The sequence below is a fragment of the Diplotaxodon limnothrissa genome, linkage group LG16, assembly GCF_057381915.1.
Source record: "Diplotaxodon limnothrissa isolate DT_005_m linkage group LG16, D_limnothrissa_male_GT1.1, whole genome shotgun sequence".
Classification (NCBI taxonomy): Eukaryota; Metazoa; Chordata; class Actinopteri; order Cichliformes; family Cichlidae; genus Diplotaxodon; species Diplotaxodon limnothrissa.
The window spans coordinates 32962068-32980850 of NC_140611.1; the positions used below are offsets into that span (position 1 = coordinate 32962068).

General features: G+C 39.7%; 1 protein-coding gene across 1 annotated transcript in view; it reads right to left on the bottom strand.

The window, feature by feature from the left end:
- LOC146616502 (inactive dipeptidyl peptidase 10-like) overlaps nucleotides 1–18783 on the bottom strand; it is a 147382-nt gene that overhangs the window by 48312 nt on the left and 80287 nt on the right. The window contains exons 4-5 of the mRNA XM_085373762.1: nucleotides 6798–6892; nucleotides 6436–6510 (exon numbers count right to left, since the gene is read on the bottom strand). Coding sequence (XP_085229888.1) covers nucleotides 6436–6510; nucleotides 6798–6892 — 170 coding nt within the window. The remainder of the gene's footprint in view (nucleotides 1–6435; nucleotides 6511–6797; nucleotides 6893–18783) is intronic.

The window sequence follows — 18783 nt, forward strand, 5'->3', positions numbered from 1 at the left end:
AAAGGTTAAGCATAGTGGAAAAGATTTGTGGGCCTTACTGATGTTGAAATTTATCCGCGTTCGTTTTAAAATTATAAATTTCCTCTAGCAGGAAATAAATCTGTTGTATTATAATAAAGCTATTATTTTTTATTGTTATTTCAGCTTTGCTTTTTTTAGTTATCTGTTCTTTAATATCATACAATAAGCTTTCACTGCTACAGAGAAGAAGCTGTTGTAAAAATTAAAAAATATATCTCCTCTTTGTGCATGTGCAGAAAAAAGATTCAAATGTAACGCACAGTTTTCTTCTTTGCATCAGTGACACTGACACCCACACTCCGTTTGGAAGTCAAGGTACAGGAGCACATTGTGACCCAATCTGCACACATGGGTGTGGTTAAACATTAGCACAAACCAGAATCAAACTCAATCAGAGGGCAGATAGTTCAGTTGAATTTATCTCAGCAGCAAGTCCCGAAACGTAGATGTTACATTTTCAAGATGATAATCACACAGGTTCAGGTGGGTTTAATCAGATTCTATAACACTTTGAAGAACAGTAATTAAAATTCATAGCTGTAACTTCAGCTGCACAGTGTGGGAACTCTGAGAGCTTTACAGTTTTACAGTTTTCTTCTTTGTATCTGTACACAAATTTTCACCCAAAGTCAACTCTTACAATTTTGTCGCAGATCTTATTTAAGAGTTGGATGTATGTTATCATTTTTTTTCTATAAACTTTAATGTTTACAACATGTACACAGACTCCAACCTCTTATTCACATATGGGATATTATAAATAACAATTACAAATAACGAACAAATAACAATAACAATAATCAGAATTGGCTGTGAAGATCATTGTAATATTTAGTCAATTCGTACAGGATCGTGATTTTTTTTGTATGTTAGACTATAATTATCCTGCTGCAATTAACAATCTAAATATCACAGATAATAAAATGTGCTTGAGGCAAGATATTTTGAAATTTTCCAGCTTAAATGTCAAAAAGCAGATTTACGTTGCATTTCTTACTTTGTTGTTTGCATTCCATTCTGTTTTTAGTTTAGTTTAAATGCCACAAACAATTTAATTGACATACAGTGGCTTGTAAAAGTGTTCGGCCCCCTTGAACTTTTCCACATTTTGTCACTTTACAGCCACAAACATGAATCAATTTTATTGGAATTCCACGTGAAAGACCAATACAAAGTGGTGTACACGTGAGAAGTGGAACGAAAATCATACATGATTCCAAACATTTTTTACAAATAAATAACTGAAAAGTGGGGTGTGCGTAATTATTCAGCCCCCTGAATCAGTACTTTGTAGAACCACCTTTTGCTGCAATTATAGCTGCCAGTCTTTTAGGGTCTGTCTCTACCAGCTTTGCACATCTAGAGACTAAAATTCTTGCCCATTCTTCTTTGTAAAACAGCTCCAGCTCAGTCAGATTAGATGGACAGCGTTTGTGAACAGCATTTTTCAGATTTTGCCACAGATTCTCGATTGGATTTAGATCTGGACTTTGACTGGGCCATTCTAACACATGGATATGTTTTGTGTTTGGGTTATGTTTAGGGTCGTTGTCCTGCTGGAAGGTGAACCTGATGAAAGACCTACATTTACTGAACAACGCACTGAATGTCCCACTGAATGTCCCACTGAACGACCCATTGACCCACCCACTGAACTGAATTTGGTGTTGAAAAATGTTTCTTATGTTAATTTAAGAGGTGTTAAAACTGACCAGTCGATTTTGACAGGGAACACTAAAGTAAGGGGGTGGGGTGAACACAACCGGAGGGTTAATGACACCTTTGCCTTTGTATTGTCTTTGTGTTTAGAAGATTTTTCCAGCTGCTGACTAATTAACATTTGATGTGCTCCCAAGTATTTACAGCAACAATATATATGTGAGTGAGCTAGCTCACTGCATATGTGATATTTGCTTGCAATGCCTGGCAAAAGGTCACTTGGCACATATTTACATAGACTATACAAATATTATAATTGGCATGTCCAGAATTTGGTCAGGAAATATAAGGAGCTTAAGGAGGGTGATGAAGAGACTCACAAATGTGCAGATTCTGTATGGAAATCATTTATGGCTAAATAAAGTATCTGCTTTTGTGGGCACTCTGCCTTGATTGCAGAGAGCCAAGAATGGTGGCCAACCCCTTTCAACCCCTGAGGTTTTCCAACAAGACGGCCTGTTCTCGAACACAACCAGGTGAGCAGAACACGCTGCACAGCCACAGCAACAAAAATGAGGAACACTGAAATACTGTGGATTTGGAGCATTATCTTTTTATAGGTGATATTCAGACTCAGTTTTTTGAGCAGACACTACATGCCATGCATACATGGAATTTATGGCTGACTCATGAGTGTATTATCCCTGCAAAGAAACTGATGTGACTGTTCTGTCTGTTTTGGTTTTGGTTTTTTGTGTCTGATTTTTAAAATTATTATGTAAAAGGAGGTGAGGTGGAGATGGAGCTTACACCAGTTTAGAAGCGATCATTTTGGAAATTGGAATTAATCTACATGGCATACTGAAACAGGAAAATTTTGGAGAAATATTTTGGTTTTTTGATTCTCAAAAAGATATTACAAATTAATCTGCATTCAGATATGTTTCTTGGTCCAGGGACTCAATTCATGAATAACATGAGAATTTTCAGCCTTGGTAAAAGCGCATAGTCTTAGCATGCTTTTATTTGAGAACATTCAATCAACAGATCTAATCTTTTCTTGATTTTCTGTATCCTGTGCAGTCAGACTTCTGTGGACCTTAAATTAAAATATTTATATAGTGTATTTATTGAGTAAGCCTGTTTTCATTGCACTTTGTTGCATTTACTTGATCTATAAAGATAAAAACAGTTTGTAAAATTGGTGCACGGCTCTATTCAGCTTTTTTTTTACCCAAAAACACAAGCTACAAAACATTCAAACTTTATGGAAACCAGGAACTACTTAGCCCAGGCAACACGGACACTGAGCATAGAGCTAGGTGGATGGCATGACAAAGAACAGAGGGAAAATCAGACAATATACACACACACACAATATGACAGGGGAACAAACCACAGTTAGGAACACAGGTGACAAAAGTTAAGCAAAACTTAACATCATACACACCGGGCAGGAGACTATCAAAGTAAAACAAAAAGTAACACACACTGCAACTAAGACACATGGGCGTGACACAGAGAACAGAGAGAAACACATGAACAAGACAGACTAAACATGTGAAGTGGAACAAAGGGCAGACATGAAAACAGTAGCCTAAAGCCTAGATAACAAAACTAAGCCCAGAATGGACAAATACTGAGCATAGCAGAATGATAACCAAAACCTGGAGCACAAACTTAACCACATAATAACAAAAGCCAGCATAACAACAAATACAAAATTCAGAACTATAATATAAAGACAACAAACTAGAAAACTCCCTAACATTCCCAAAATGCAAAAAGCTGGGTCACAGACCAAGGAACTCTACACCTTGTCATTTTGTTTATCATTCCTTGTGCTATTGACCAATAGTTTGGCGTCATAAGGCCAAGATTCTATTATATATTATGTGTATCCATATATATGTGAGTGAGCTAGCTCACTCACATATATATTGTTGCTGTAAATACTTGGGAGCACATCAAATGTTAATTAGTCAGCAGCTGGAAAAATCTTCTAAACACAAAGACAATTATCTACTTCAATTTGAGCGATGGTTGCTAAAATTGTAGTGCCCAGCGGATCATAGAAATGAATTAGCTTTTGTGGTGTCCCAATGCAACCTGTAATGTGCTGATATTAAAATTGGAAAGCGAATAGTAAAACTGCAGGGCACTGATCAGTCGTTGTGACGTTATGTTAGAAATTCAGGACACTGAAGTTTATGGTGACATGTCATGTTTCAGAATGGAGATTGTTAACGTTAATAAAAGTGAATATAAGGCCTGATTTACATGATTCATATCATTCACAATTTAAAGTAATCCTTATTTGTCTTATATAGTGTGGTCCAGAATTTAATTTCAACTAATTTTCACATATAATGTCTTGAATTCTCAAACACGTAGCCTGATGCAGATAACTCTTAAGCTGGAGAGGAAATGGCGTGTCACAAATTTAGAAGATCATCATTTAGCCTGGAGAAATAGTTTGTTGCTTTATAAGAAAGCCCTCTGCAAAGCCAGAACATCTTACTACTCATCACTGATTGAAGAAAATAAGAACAACCCCAGGTTTCTCTTCAGCACTGTAGCCAGGCTGACAAAAAGTCAGAGCTCTATTGAGCCAACCATCCCTTTAACGTTAACTAGTGATGACTTCATGAAATTCTTCACAAATAAAATTTGAATCATTAAAGAAAAAATTACCAATAATCATCCTACAGATGTAATATTATCTACAGCTACATGAATATTCATTTAGACTCTTTTTCTCCAATTGATCTTTCTGAGTTAACTTCAATAATTCAAACCTTCAACGTGTCTTTTAGACCCCATTCCTACAAAACTGCTCAAAGAAGTCCTGCCATTAATTAATGCTTCAATCTTAAAGATGATCAACTCATCTCTAATAATCGGCTGTGTACCACAGGCCTTCAAGCTGGCTGTAGTTACTGTTACTTAAAAAGCCATCTCTAGACCCAGCTGTCTTAGCTAATTATAGGCCAATCTCCAACCTTCCTTTCATATCAAAAATCCTTGAAAGAGTAGTTGTCAAACAGCTAACAGATCATCTGCAGAGGAATGGTTTATTTGAAGAGTTTCAGTCAGGTTTCAGAGCTCATCACAGCACAGAAACAGCTTTAGTAAAGGTTACAAATGAGCTTCTTTCTTCACCCAGCTCTATCTATCCATGAAGCCAGATAACACACACTAATTAGTTAAACTGCAGGAATGTCTTAAAGACATAAAGACCTGGATGGCCGCTAACTTTCTGCTTCTTAATTCAGATAAAACTGAGGTTATTGTACCCTGCCCTGAAAATCTTAGAAATATGGTATCTAACCAGATTCTTACTCAGGATGGCATTACCTTGGCCTCCAGTAACACTGTGAGGAACCTTGGTGTGATTTTTGACAAAGACATGTTCTTCAATGCACATATTAAACAAATATGTAAGACTGCTTTCTTCCATTTGCGCAACATCTCTAAAGTTAGAAATATCCTGTCTCTTAGTGACGCTGAAAAACAAGATCATGCAGTTATTACTTTCAGGATGGACTACTGTAATTCATTATTATCAGGATGTCCTAAAAACTCCCTGAAAAGCCTTCAATTAATCCAAAATGCTGCAGCAAGAGTCCTGACAGGGACCAGAAAGAGAGAGCAGATTTCTCCTGTTTTGGCTTCCCTTCATTGGCTTCCTGTTAAATTCAGAATTGAATTCAAAATCCTGCTCCTCACATACAAGGCCTTAAATAATCAGGCCCCATCTTATCTTAATGACCTTGTAGTACCATATCACCCAATTAGAGCATTTCACTCTCGCTCTGCAGGCCTACTTGTTGTTCCTAGAGTATTTAAAAGTAGAATGGGAGGGAGAGCCTTCAGTTTTCAGGCCCCTTTTCAGTGGAACCAGCTTCCAGTTTGGATTAAGGAGACAGACACCTTTGTCCTGTTTTCCTTCTCTCACCCCAACCGGTCGCAGCAGATAGCCCCGCCCCTCCCTAAGCCTGGTTCTGCTGGCGGTTTCTTCCTGTGAAAAGGGAGTTTTTCCTTCCCACTGTCGCCAAAGTGCTTGCTCGTAGGGGGTCATATGATTGTTGGGTTTTTCTCTGTATCTATTATTGTACGATCTACTGTACAATATAAAGCGCCTTGAGGTGACTGCCGTTGTGATTTGGTGCTATATAAATAAAATTGAATTGAATTGACTTGAATCAGTCCCTATCATATCTTAAAGACCTCATACTATCATGTTGTCACAATAGAGTGTTTTACAGTGGTTGTTAGAATTTCTAATCCAAAGCTCCCAGTTTGGATATGAAAGACAGACACCCTCTCTATTTTTAAGACTTTGTATAAAACTTTCATTTTAGATAAAGCTTATTGTTAAGGTTGGAACAGAGACCCCTGAACCCTCTGTTAGTTAAACTTCAATAGGCCAAAGATCCTGGGACCTTTCCATGACACTCTGAGCGTTTTCTTCTTCAATCGCCTCTTTTTTATGTGTTTACACATCACTTTTGCACTGCGTCATTAGTAGTTTTCATGGCTGAATATGTTATATTCTCACAAATCAAACCTGCTAATTTATTGACTATATGCCTTAAAGTTATACCATCATGCCAGCTCTGTGTTGACTTACTGAACAAAACGATATCTCCACAGTTTGCAGTTCATGGTTCATGAACTGCAAACCTCCAGTATAAGCAGCCTCAAGCCAAACACCAGTGAATGTATACAACGGGAATATTAAGAGCTTCTCACCTGCTTGACATCATATCCCAAAAGGACAAAATTCAGATCTGGAGAAACTGCGAACTTTGACGCTTTAAAAGTCGCCTGTGGGAAGAACAAGAATATGAGAAGAGTGTGAGTTTTTAGTTGCTGCTGTTGTTTTCACAATGAGCCTTTTCACGGGTTGCTGAACACCTACACTTTTCAAACTAGTCGTGTCTTGATGCATCAACATACACACTCTGATAGATCAGTGCATGGAGTGGCTTGAGTGGCCTGAGCTGGGTCACAACGGCTGCTCTTTCCAAGATGTTGCAACCCACAAAAAAGTCTTGCATCACAATACTGACAAAATATGTCATTGAGATTTTTAATTTTTATTTCTTACTTACAAATGTTGTATTTTTCAACAGAAGGTCTGTCTCGTTGGTGCGTGTGTTGACTTTGAAAACGTCTCCATCCCAGCTTCGAAAGATTATTTCATCCTCTGTAGGACAGATAGAGGCATTAAATTGATATGCAATGTTTGTATGTAAACAGATATGAGTTTTTCAACCTGTTTTTCAATGGTCATGTACTGAACATAAACCGGGAAACCTACACATAGATTACATGAATAAAAACAAAAGTCACAAGCATGAAAAGGCAATCAAGTTCTTCTCCTATCAGTAACAATGATTTTTTTTATTAAAAAAACATAAAACCATCACCTATTATTGCTATAACAATAACAATAATAATAATAATAATAATAATATAATAAAAATCAAGATTCAAAATATTTTCTTCTTTCACAATTCCCAATGAACACAATCTCTTAATGAACAAAATATTATTTATTGGAGGTGGGGTTTTTTCCCCTCTGGACAGAAGAGGTCTGTTTAAAACACATGAAGTTTTGACTGCAGCTGACTGTGTTTATTTTTAATGTTGCCGAGGCAACCTCAGCCACATGAATTTGTGATGTGGTCCTGAAAGTTTGCATTATTTATATAATCTAAGATTGCATACTTCAGAAACGCTCTCATCTGCACCTCCGTGTCAGATGGGTATTGGAACCGGCTATTTGTTTGTGGATTAGGCTCGCTGTGGTTTCTATTACTTCTGTTATCTCCTTATTTCTTTGTGCTGTTTTCTTCCTTTGCCTTCTGTGTTCTCCCGTCTTTATTCTCATGTCTTGTGTTAGTCTTTCTGTCTTCTTGTTATAGTTTAGAAATTTTAGATTTCTGATGAGCTATGTTTTGGTTTTACTTTGTGTTTCTTGTTTCCTTTCTTAGTAAGTGTCTCTGTCTTTATCGTATTTGCTTGTATTTGACTGTTTCCACCTGTGCTTTGTTCTGCTACTAGCCAGTTATGTATGCATTGCTCCCTTTGCCTGTACTCGATTGTCTGTTGCTGTTCCTCATCTTTGTCCTGTTTTTTCTAGATGCAGGAACTTTTAATGGGAATTGTTACCATTCCAAGGTTGCTTATGTTGACCATATCTTTGCAAATAAAGTAAAAACTGGAGATGTCTTCTTGTTTTCTCCCATGGAGTTTTCAGTCTTGCCAGATGCACTGCTCATATTATGTGTGGATTTTAAAACACATATTTGAATTTTTCTGAAGCTGTAGTCTCATTTGTTGAAAGTTGTTTTATAAAGTCCAGAGGCAGAAAAGGTTAAAATTCATTTTTCAAGGTGCTCAAGGTAAAATTAGTTTCTTCAAAGTAAAACTGGTCAGCAGATGATCATTTTGTTCCTGATGAATTGCAACAGTTGAACTTCTCACCTTTTGACTCCAGAAAATATTACGGGACTACATTTTCGTGCAGCAAAATACAGTTCCAACCCCCACACATCCACTCACCCAAGTTGGAAAAAATGTTTTTTCAAAGTTGCAAACTAAGTTAACAGCAAAAATTAGAGCAAGCAGCTAAAACACTGGGAATGAGAAGTGCTAGATTCTACAATAGAATACACATTTGTCCCACAACCTAAGTGATTATTTAGGTAAGTAAAACTATGTATACTGGTTTGAGAAAGGGTAGCGTACTGTCATCTGAGGCCTGTACTATGAAGTGAGTGACAAATGTATCTTTGTGTTATCAGGATTCATCTACTTAACACTGCCAGTCAGGGTTACTGGTCACTTGAAGCTAGATATCATCTCACTAAGTTAACCCTGGATTTCCCCTGTGTGTTCTTGTGAAAGGGGTGACACTGGCAGCATCTGATCAATCACAATTCTGAATAAGTGTCCTGGTGGCAAATAAGCTCATGTTATAAAGAGAGATAAATTATATTATGAGAAAAATATAAATAGGCTGAAAGCAACACATCTGCTGCAGACAAAGCAATAGTATGAGTGAGTGGTAGGGAGGAAAAGCACTGTTGAGTAATTTAGTATTAAAAGCGGTGTATGAATGCATAAGCACTTTATGCGCTTCAGTGAGATTGAAAAAGGTCTTTTGATATTTGAAGCCAGGAAGGAAAGCCAGCAAAAATCTGTAACTGTGTAAGCTAACTAACTTATCAATATCACAGCTCTGACATTAATCCACAGGAGAATGAGATGAATTGAGGATTGGATTTATTTTATTAAAACACTCTTTAACAGACAGTTTTAGTTTTCTTTCCTTCTGTTGAAAACTCGGTGGTGTTTGACAGTCAGAACAAAAATAAAAGTAAAAGCAGAATCTAAATGCAGGATAACCTGCATGTAAATTTGGTTTAAGATCCAGAAGTACAAATAGGAACTCTGTTTTAGGATCATAATGTGTACAGAATAATCAAACTTTTGTGGAATTATTAGCTGCCAGTTAAAAAAAAAACAATGAAAGGAATATAATTGTGTCTAAGAATTTATATTTAGTACTGGTGCTCCTCAGCAAAAGACAAAGACATGCTACTGAAAATGTTTAGATCCACGTGCTGACAGAGTATAATGGATCATCTGGGAATAGTGACGCTATTTTCTTGAGAACTGATTGATCAGTGATTGGTGGTGATTTTATACTTGTTGACAGCGTACTCTGGAGCAGGACTACTCAAGAACAGAAAATAAATGCAATCATCAACAAAAAAAGAAGATCAAAATGCAAGTGACCAACAATAAATCTGTATTGCTACATGAGAGGAAACACTTGTGTCATTTTAGGAATCCTTTACAACAATCTGAAAGGAAAGTAAAATGTTGATTGCAAAGCATCTACTGTTAATGTTATTTGTAATGGCTTTTGGCATGAAAATAACACCTCAGTCCAAGGATAAGCACTTCAATATTTTCTGTAATATACTCACATATCTATATTATTGCTAATATATATTGTAATATATCTATATCACTAAAGCACTTCTGGATGGATGCAAACTGCATTTCGTTGCCCTGTACCTGTGCATGTGCAATGACAATAAAGTTGAATTCTATTCTATTCTATTCTATTCTATTCAACCACCGACCATGTGTAAAGACCAAAAGTTTAGAATTCCTGGTAGACATTAAACAGATAAGTCCAGTCAAGGCAGTTTTATTTATACAGAACATTTAAAACAACAGTAGGTGACCCACTGTGCTTTCCAGGCAAATGTTTCTGGTCTCCAAAAACCCAAATTAAAAAAAACACGCAAAAGTCACATAAGCAAACATCACGAAAAAACTTTCCTGGAACGGCCTGTCTAAAAAAAACTCAGTTTTCAACAGTAGAAACAATAACAGGAGTTCCTGCAATAACTCTCATCTAATCCCAAACCAGCATTACAGTCCACGGAGGCTGGAATTCCATTAATGCATTTGACAGGTCTGAATCATTCCAGGGCCCCTGTCTCATGTAAATGTCAACGAATAAGCTCGGAGGCATCAATCTCAGTCAAGAAAGCCGTTGACTTTCAAACACTCAAAACACTTTAGAGTATAATGACAGGAAAATAAATATGAAATACAGACGGATTGCTTGTTTTCAACAGGCAAGCAAATCCTCAAAAGGGCTCTTGTCATTTAGAAACTCCTACCCACAGTAAAACAAACCACAATCCATTTTTTTCCTTCATATTTTATATGCAGCACGTGTAGCAAATCACTGGTTATAAAAAAAACATTTTAAAGCAGAGGTAATTGGAAAAATAGGGCTAGTGTCCTCCTGAGTTGAGGACAATTCCTTGAGAAATTGCTTCGAGGATAACGGCAACATGTAATCTCAGATGTGATTAAAGTGTCTCAACTATTCAATGACTTGCCACTTTTAGGCAGAGGACAAGAATTAAGGAAGTACCCACTGCTGACACTGTTTCAAAACTGACAAAAAGTCATTTATAGCTCCCAAAGTAAATATAACAGGGTGAAGAAAATATTAATGTTTCACATTGCAGTACTTTCACCAAACACTGATGTCCTTGTCGATCACAACTGATCAATTGAGGAGCGAGATTTATTTTAAAGGTTAAATGAATGCACGTCAGGGCTGCAACCAATGATTATTTTCAGTGTCACTTCATTTAACCTTTCTCAAATTAGCCAACTAATCATAGGATCTATAACTTTACATAAACTGCATTTTTGTTGTTGTCAAAAAATCAAAGATATTTACAAGCAGCAAATCCTCGTGCTTGAGAAGCATGAAACCAGAAAATGGGACTTCAGAGATTAATTAAAATAGTTGCCAATTAAACAAATAATCAATTTCTCAAATGCTTCTTTCTGCTTCATTGCTCTTCGGTTAAACTGGAGGCACAGAGTTTGAGAGATGTCAGTATTTGCCACACAGGGACTAGTGCATCTAATGACACAAGATTCTGGGATTTCAGAGCTTTGCTCATACTCCAAATAAAAGTCTGAACTTTTTTTGGCATTTCTTTTAAAATGTGTCAACATCTGGGAAGAACTCAGTTTGTGCTCTGTCACTGTTATTTATTAGACTGAGATGTTGTCAGTTGTTTGCAAGTAATAGCAAGGTAGGGGACGTGTGCTTCAGAGTGCTTAAAGTGCCAATTTTGAAGATTTCTTGTTTAAATAATGTCACTATCTGTCAGCAAATGAGATAACACAATGGTGAACCTATCATACACTGACACAGCACAGTACAGTATTTATCTATTTCCAGTATTGTGATCTGGATGTTAGTGGCTGTTAGTCCTTATAATCCTCTCTCATTATTGTTGTAAAGTTTTCTCTTCCCATGGTTTCCTGTTTTATGAGCCATTTGTGTTTCCCCAGTCTGCATTTTATTGTGTGTGGCTTGATTCTTGGTCCCTTGCTTCTTGATTCATTTTACTTCTTGCTTAATTTTCAAAGATTAGTCCCTGTTTGGTCTTTCTGTTTTCTTTTACCTCCTTCCATATTTCACCCTTTATTGTTGTTTAGATTTCACCTTTTTTCAGGATTGTTGCTGTGTGTATTTAGTCTCAAGATATTTGGTTTTTGTACCATCTTTTGAATTTATTTTATACTTTTGGACCGTGGACTCCATCTGATTTGTTTCTTGTTCATTATGAGGTTGAAAACAAAAGTTTTTTAATTTTAGTAACTGTCGCTCCATTTCATGTGGTGTCTGAAAACAGGTTTTCACTTGATCATTAACTCAAACCATGACACTGGCAACTGGTAAATATTTTCCTCTTTTAAAAGACAAAAATTTGGAGGTTGGAGGTTGGAGGTTTGGGGTTGGCGTTGAAACAAATCGCACCAGAGGCCCATACTTGTGTCATACACATCACAGCAGTTGCATAAATTTTACTACATCATAAGTTAAAAAAATGTGTTGCTTTACTAAGTATAGGCATTGACTTTCTTAAGTTTAAACATTATAAATATCTGGTTGAAATTTTAAAAAATGTCATGATTTGGGTTGAAATGCAACCTTTGCCACATATTTTAAAGCTTTTCTTGGTTGCCATGGTGATATCTCCCTGCTTTCTCTGCATAAAACAGTGCTTTTGACGAATACACTTCCTTTTGAGATGCACTGAAAACATCTGTCTTCATGAAGAAAAAAAAAAGATTTCTGTTTTGGTGACTTTTCCACATTCGGTTATAAGGTTGCACTGGAAAAAACACAACAGTGTCATCGTTAGCATTATTCCACAACAGGTCATTTTGAAATATCACAGGGAGTAATGGGAAAAAAGAAGGAGCAGCCACTGCAAGTGGTTAAATGAAGAGCAGCAGGTGACAGGCTGTACACCTCTTAACTTCCCAGACGGTTACCAGCTTTGATTTTGATCTTTCTACACTGCACAGAGTGCCAGTCTGTGAACAGCAAGGCACAATGAAAGACACGCTGGCTCACAGAATGAGCAAAAAAAAGGCCAATTATTCTGACATCTTCCACAAAATGACATGGCTGTCTCCAGAATTCTGTCACCTGTAGTATTAAACTACATTTACCTTGACTATCTTTAATTCTAGGCACTGCCAAGTTGACAACGACTGGTATTGTCAAATAAATAGGTAAGCTAACATTACACAGCATATCTGTGTAGGCCCTCAGTCAGCATTAAACACCTTTTAAAGTTGATGGCAAAGACGTTAGAAGAATGCAAAATGTTTCCGTCTTTTAGCTTTACTTTGTTTTCTATTAACCCCTGAGTGCAAAAGCAGATAATTCCACAAGAACATGTGGAAGCAACATTTCTGCCTGTGATTGATTATTGTGATCCACCTTATACTCCTCCTCGGTTTTATGGAGTGTTGATTCAGTGCATCACATTCTGAATGTTCTTGAGGTCCTTGTAGCAGCTGCCGATATTCACAATTGGATACACTCGCTGTTACGGTTTACTGCAGATAAGCCTTGAAAAATTTGAATCAGTTGGTGAAAGTAAGTTGGCGGTCAGAAAGTCTCAGCACTGGCGGAGCACTGCAGAGCCATTCGTATTAAACAATAACCCTGTCAGAACCCTGCAGATATAATATGAACATATGGTGCTTTGGAGCAATAAAAGTTTGTCTTGTTGTACCTTTCTGATCGAAGTGGACCTAGTAATGAATGAGTAAAGACTTAAAGAGCCCTTGGCAGAGTGTTTATTATGCATTTCAAGAACGCAGTGAAGCAACTGAGAGAGAGACCAGAGACTTGTTTTTCTCTCTGTCTGGCAGAGTTTCTAAACATGATTTTATTTTTGCCTTTACTAGTGTGTATAAAATCTTTATCCCTGATTTGATGCCAATAAGTCAATAATTGGGTGTTCTTTTTGAGCCTGGACAAAAGGTTGACATGCATTTCATTGTGGAGAAGCTATCATGTCTTGTGGTGATAATGTAAATGCATGAGGTGTTTATGATGAAATCAGCACTTAATTAACAGAATATATACATCCCCCAACCACTTTATTATTTATGCCTAGCTAGCACCATGGCTACACATCCATACTCTGAGTTCTCACATTACACCACATCCTACAGGTGCTCCATTGGATTGAATCCTACAGGTGCTCCATTGGATTGAATCCTACAGGTGCTCCATTGGATTGAGATCTGGAGGCTATGGGGTCAATTTGAGATGATTTGACCTTCGTCACATAAAATGTTACCCTGCTGAAAGCAGCCATCAGAAGATGGGTTATATTGTGGTCATAAATGGATGGACATGGTGAGCAACAATACTCTGTGGTGTTTAAACGATCCTTACTTAAATGTGCCACAGAAATATCCCCCATTACACCGCCTCTAGTTTGAATAGAGGTGGTGTAATGGGGGATAAACAGTTTTTGAAATACTCGAGCTCTTTTTAGCACCAACAACCAATTCACGTTCAAAGCCACTTAGCCACCTTTCTTCCCCATTCTGATGTTTGATTTAAACTTTAGCAGTCCTGACCATGTCTGCAAGCCTAAATGTGCTGAGTTGGTGCTGCTCTGATTGGCTGATTAGATCTTTCCATAGACAAGCGGTTAAACAGGTGTGATTGGTAAATGTGTATTGTTCCAAATCACTTAATCTCATGAAAATTAACACATTGCAGACACATATTATATTGTTATAATATAATATCTCTGCCTCAAACAAAACGTATCAGTTCATTTCAGTTTCAGTTGTAAAACTACTTTCAGAAACTAGTTCTACAAAGATCTCATTGAGTTCTGTGTCCTTTTACAAAGAAACCTATATTTTGAAAAAAGCCAATTTTGAAGTGCAAGTTGGCTTCCTCAAAGATTACTCTGGGACTTTTATTCTGCTGAATGTAAGACAGGCAGTATTTGAGAGGACCATATAGATTTGCACAGTCCGACTTTCAGGAGCAGAAAACTAAGCATGACCGAGAGGAGCCAACCGCAGTGGTCCTGTCACACAAAGGATAGCTCAGACAGCTTGAAAGCACCACTACTGACATATGGTGTAAAACCATTCACCAGAGAGCCTCTAAAGAATAAAGTCCTTCCATTATGATGAGTGGTACTTGTGTTGATGTGTTTTTCATGGTGAGTCTGCAGGGAGAGTGCATCTTGGCCTCTTTATAGAAACAAACAAAACTATTAGATTTCTCCCAGTGTCACTTAAGAGTTTCATTTCCAGTAGTTGACTATAAACCAATCAAAATTCACTGATGATAACACTTTGTGTTGAAGAAGTAAAGTTTACTTTTAAATTATTAAAAGGAGAAGGAGAAGGTTTCAAAGGCATGTTTTCAATATCTCTAATTATTATTTCAGTCATTTAAAGCAGACCACATAGTAATTATATTGCAGGCTGTTTGAGCACATGTAAAGTGGGTAATGGAAGAAAACAGGAAAAGAGAAGAACATCCTAAAATTAAATACACATTACATTGCCTTCATTCTGTTCTGAGGAAAACTCTGATTTGGTTTGACACAGTAAGTAAGCAGCTCAGATATGAACTATAGCTTGTCATTTCTTGCCAATAACAAGCTATAGAAACATCCATTATTATTGTAGCCTGATCTATTGAGAAATACAGATAAACAGCCAGTGTTGGGACTAACGCGTTATTAAGTAACGCGTTACAGTAACTACGTTATTATTGTGGTAACGAGCACGGTAACTAGTTATTATGCCGAAACCAGGAACGCGTTACTCGTTACTGGGATTTAGATAGGCTCGTTATTCGTTACTTTGTATGGTGGCTATCGCGGAGCTTCCACAGATTCAATAACATTAGCAAGTGTTGGAAGCCAGCAGGTGGATGAAGGAAAAGGGAGGCAAGAGGAGAGACCCGAAGCGGCCGCTGGTCCAAGAGTGTCAGGTGAACTGAACTTCGGGTAGTTATAACCTGCAGTCCATCTGGGTCAGATATGAACCAAGTTTAGTATATATCAACTTCCGGCGCCCCCCGTGTGCGGCAGCCTGTTACAGCAGCTCTGCTCATTCTGAGTTTCTTTCTTTCTTATCTTTTTTCTCGTAATTTTTTTATAACTAACGTATTAGTAATTAGACTCTGCAACCATGTTCTACCGTTTTGTGCTAGTCCTGGTCGTTTTTCTCAGTTTATTTCTACTTTTTTCACCCGTGTCTGGGGACCCAGAGCAGAGATCCTTTGTTTACAGTAAGGATCAGCTGTTAGCGCTGAGTCCTGCAGCGGTACTGCCGGCGGACAGACCCGATATTCCCAGCGAGCTGAGGAGGAAAAGACGGGGGTGTCGTGCTGGGAAGGAGCGCCGTCGCCCGAGAAGGAGACGTTATCGACCATCTCTTCCTTCTGTAATTATTGGAAACGTAAGATCTTTGCCCAATAAGATGGATGAGCTCATGTCGCTAACCTGGTCACAGAGGGAGTACCGGCAATGTAGCATCATGATGCTAACGGAGTCGTGGCTAACATCGCTAACTCCGGACACAAGCGTGACACTACCGGGATTCCAGCTGCTGCGAGCGGACAGGACCAGAGACAGCGGTAAGAGGAAAGGAGGGGGACTGGCAGTTTTTGTGAACGACAGATGGTGTAACCCTGGGCACATCACTGTAAAAGAGCAACTCTGCAGCAGAGACATTGAGCTGTTAGCCGTTAGCATGCGTCCGTACTACCTGCCCCGGGAGTTCTCGCATGTTATCGCGATAACAGCGTATGTCCCCCCCCTCGGCCAACGCGGATGCAGCCTGTGACTCTCTCCACTCTGTGGTCAGCAGACTGCAAACACAATCACCGAGAGCCCTTCTCATAATATCAGGGGACTTCAATCATGCCTCACTGGACTCCACACTGCCCACCTTCACCCAGTATGTGACCTGCCCAACCAGAGTCAATAAAACACTGGACTTACTGTATGCCAATGCAGAAGAGGCATACAGTTCATCACCTCTCCCTCCCCTGGGCAGATCTGATCACAACCTGGTGCACCTTGTCCCTGTGTATGAGCCCTTAGTGCGCAGGGAGCCACCAGCCACCCGCACAGTACAGAGATGGTCAGAGGAGAGCGAGGAGGCTCTTAAGGATTGTTTTGAGTCGACTGTGTGGGAGGTGATTTGTGATGACCACGGTGAGGACATCGACAGCCTTACTACATGCATTACTGACTATATAAACTTCTGTGTGGATAACACTGTACCTACCAGGACTGTACGGTGTTTCTCCAACAACAAACCTTGGATTACCCCAGAAATTAAAACCGTCCTCAAGCAGAAGAGGAGGGCCTTCAAATCCAGAGACAAAGAGGAGTTGAAAAGGGTGCAGAGAGAGCTGAGGGGACTGATAAGGAATGGGAAGGAGAGCTACAGGCAGAAGATGGAGTACCAGCTTCAACAAAACAACGTTGGTGAAGTCTGGAGAGGCCTCAGAACCATCTCGGGCCACAAACAGCAGAACTCTCTGCCTGGGAGGGATGTGAGATGGGCAAATGAACTGAATCATTTCTTCAACAGATTTGACTCAGCCATGAGGCAGTCTGCAACATCGGCTGCAGACTCACCCACCCCCACTGCTGCTGTTCCACCTCAGACACTTCACACCTCCTCTATTCACCCTGCTCACTCCCCCCCACCCCCAACAACAGCATCCAATACACACTCAACACAAGGCTCCAGCCTGTCTCTCTCAACCACCCAGGTTAGGAGGGAACTGAGGAGGATTAATGGCAAGAAGGCAGCGGGTCCAGATGGCATCAGCTCGAGGGTCGTCAGGTCCTGCGCGGACCAACTGTGTGGGGTGATGGAGCACCTCTTCAACCTGAGCCTGAGGTTGGGAAGAGTCCCACAGCTCTGGAAAACCTCCTGTGTTGTACCAGTGCCAAAGACTTCACGCCCCAAGGACCTCAACAGCTACAGGCCGGTGGCTCTGACATCCCACCTGATGAAGACCCTGGAGCGGTTGGTCCTGGCTCAGCTTCGGCGCCTAATAAGCTCATCACTGGACCCACTTCAGTTTGCCTACCAGCCTGGCATTGGAGCGGATGATGCCGTCATTCACCTCCTACATCGTTCCCTCGCTCACCTGGAGACCGCTGGAAGCACTGTGAGAATAATGTTCTTTGATTTCTCCAGTGCCTTCAACACTATTCTTCCCTCGGTTCTAAAGGACAAGCTGGTGAACTCTGGAGTGGACCATCACCTCACTACCTGGATCCTGGACCACCTCACCGACCGACCACAGTATGTGAGGACTCAGGGCTGTGTGTCGGACAGGGTCGTCTGCAGTACGGGGGCCCCACAGGGAACGGTTCTGGCTCCGTTCCTCTTCACCATCTACACTGCAGACTTCTCCCACAATTCCACCCAGTGCTTCCTGCAGAAGTTCTCTGATGACTCTGCAATAGTCGGCCTCATCACTGATGGGGACGACAAGGAGTACAGAGGTCTGACCCAAGACTTTGTGGACTGGTGCCAGCTGAACTACCTCCAGATCAACGCCAGTAAAACCAAGGAACTGGTGGTAGACTTCCGCAGGCACAAGCATTCTCCACTGCAACCACTGAACATCCAAGGTATGGACATTGAGGCTGTGGACAGCTACAGGTACCTTGGTGTTCATCTGAACAATAGACTGGACTGGACTCATAACTCAGACGCCCTCTACAGGAAAGGGCAGAGCAGGCTGTACCTGCTGCGGAGACTCAGGTCGTTTGGAGTGGAGGGCCCACTCCTGAAGACCTTCTATGACTCTGTTGTGGCTTCTGCTATCTTTTATGGCGTGGTCTGCTGGGGCGGCAGCATCTCTGCTGGGGACAGGAAGAGACTGAACAGGGTGATCCGAAGGGCCAGCTCTGTTCTAGGATGTCCTCTGGACCCAGTGGAGGTGGTGAGTGACAGGAGAACGGCGGCTAAGCTGTCATCCCTGATGGACAACATCTCCCACCCCATGCAGCAGACTGTGACAGCACTGAGCAGCTCCTTCAGTGGGAGACTGCGGGTCTTTCCTCCCCACTGCTGTCAGACTCCATAATAAAGACTTTAACTGATCAAGCACACACATCCATACATATGCAATAATACTAAGTGCAATAATCCTTTCTGTCA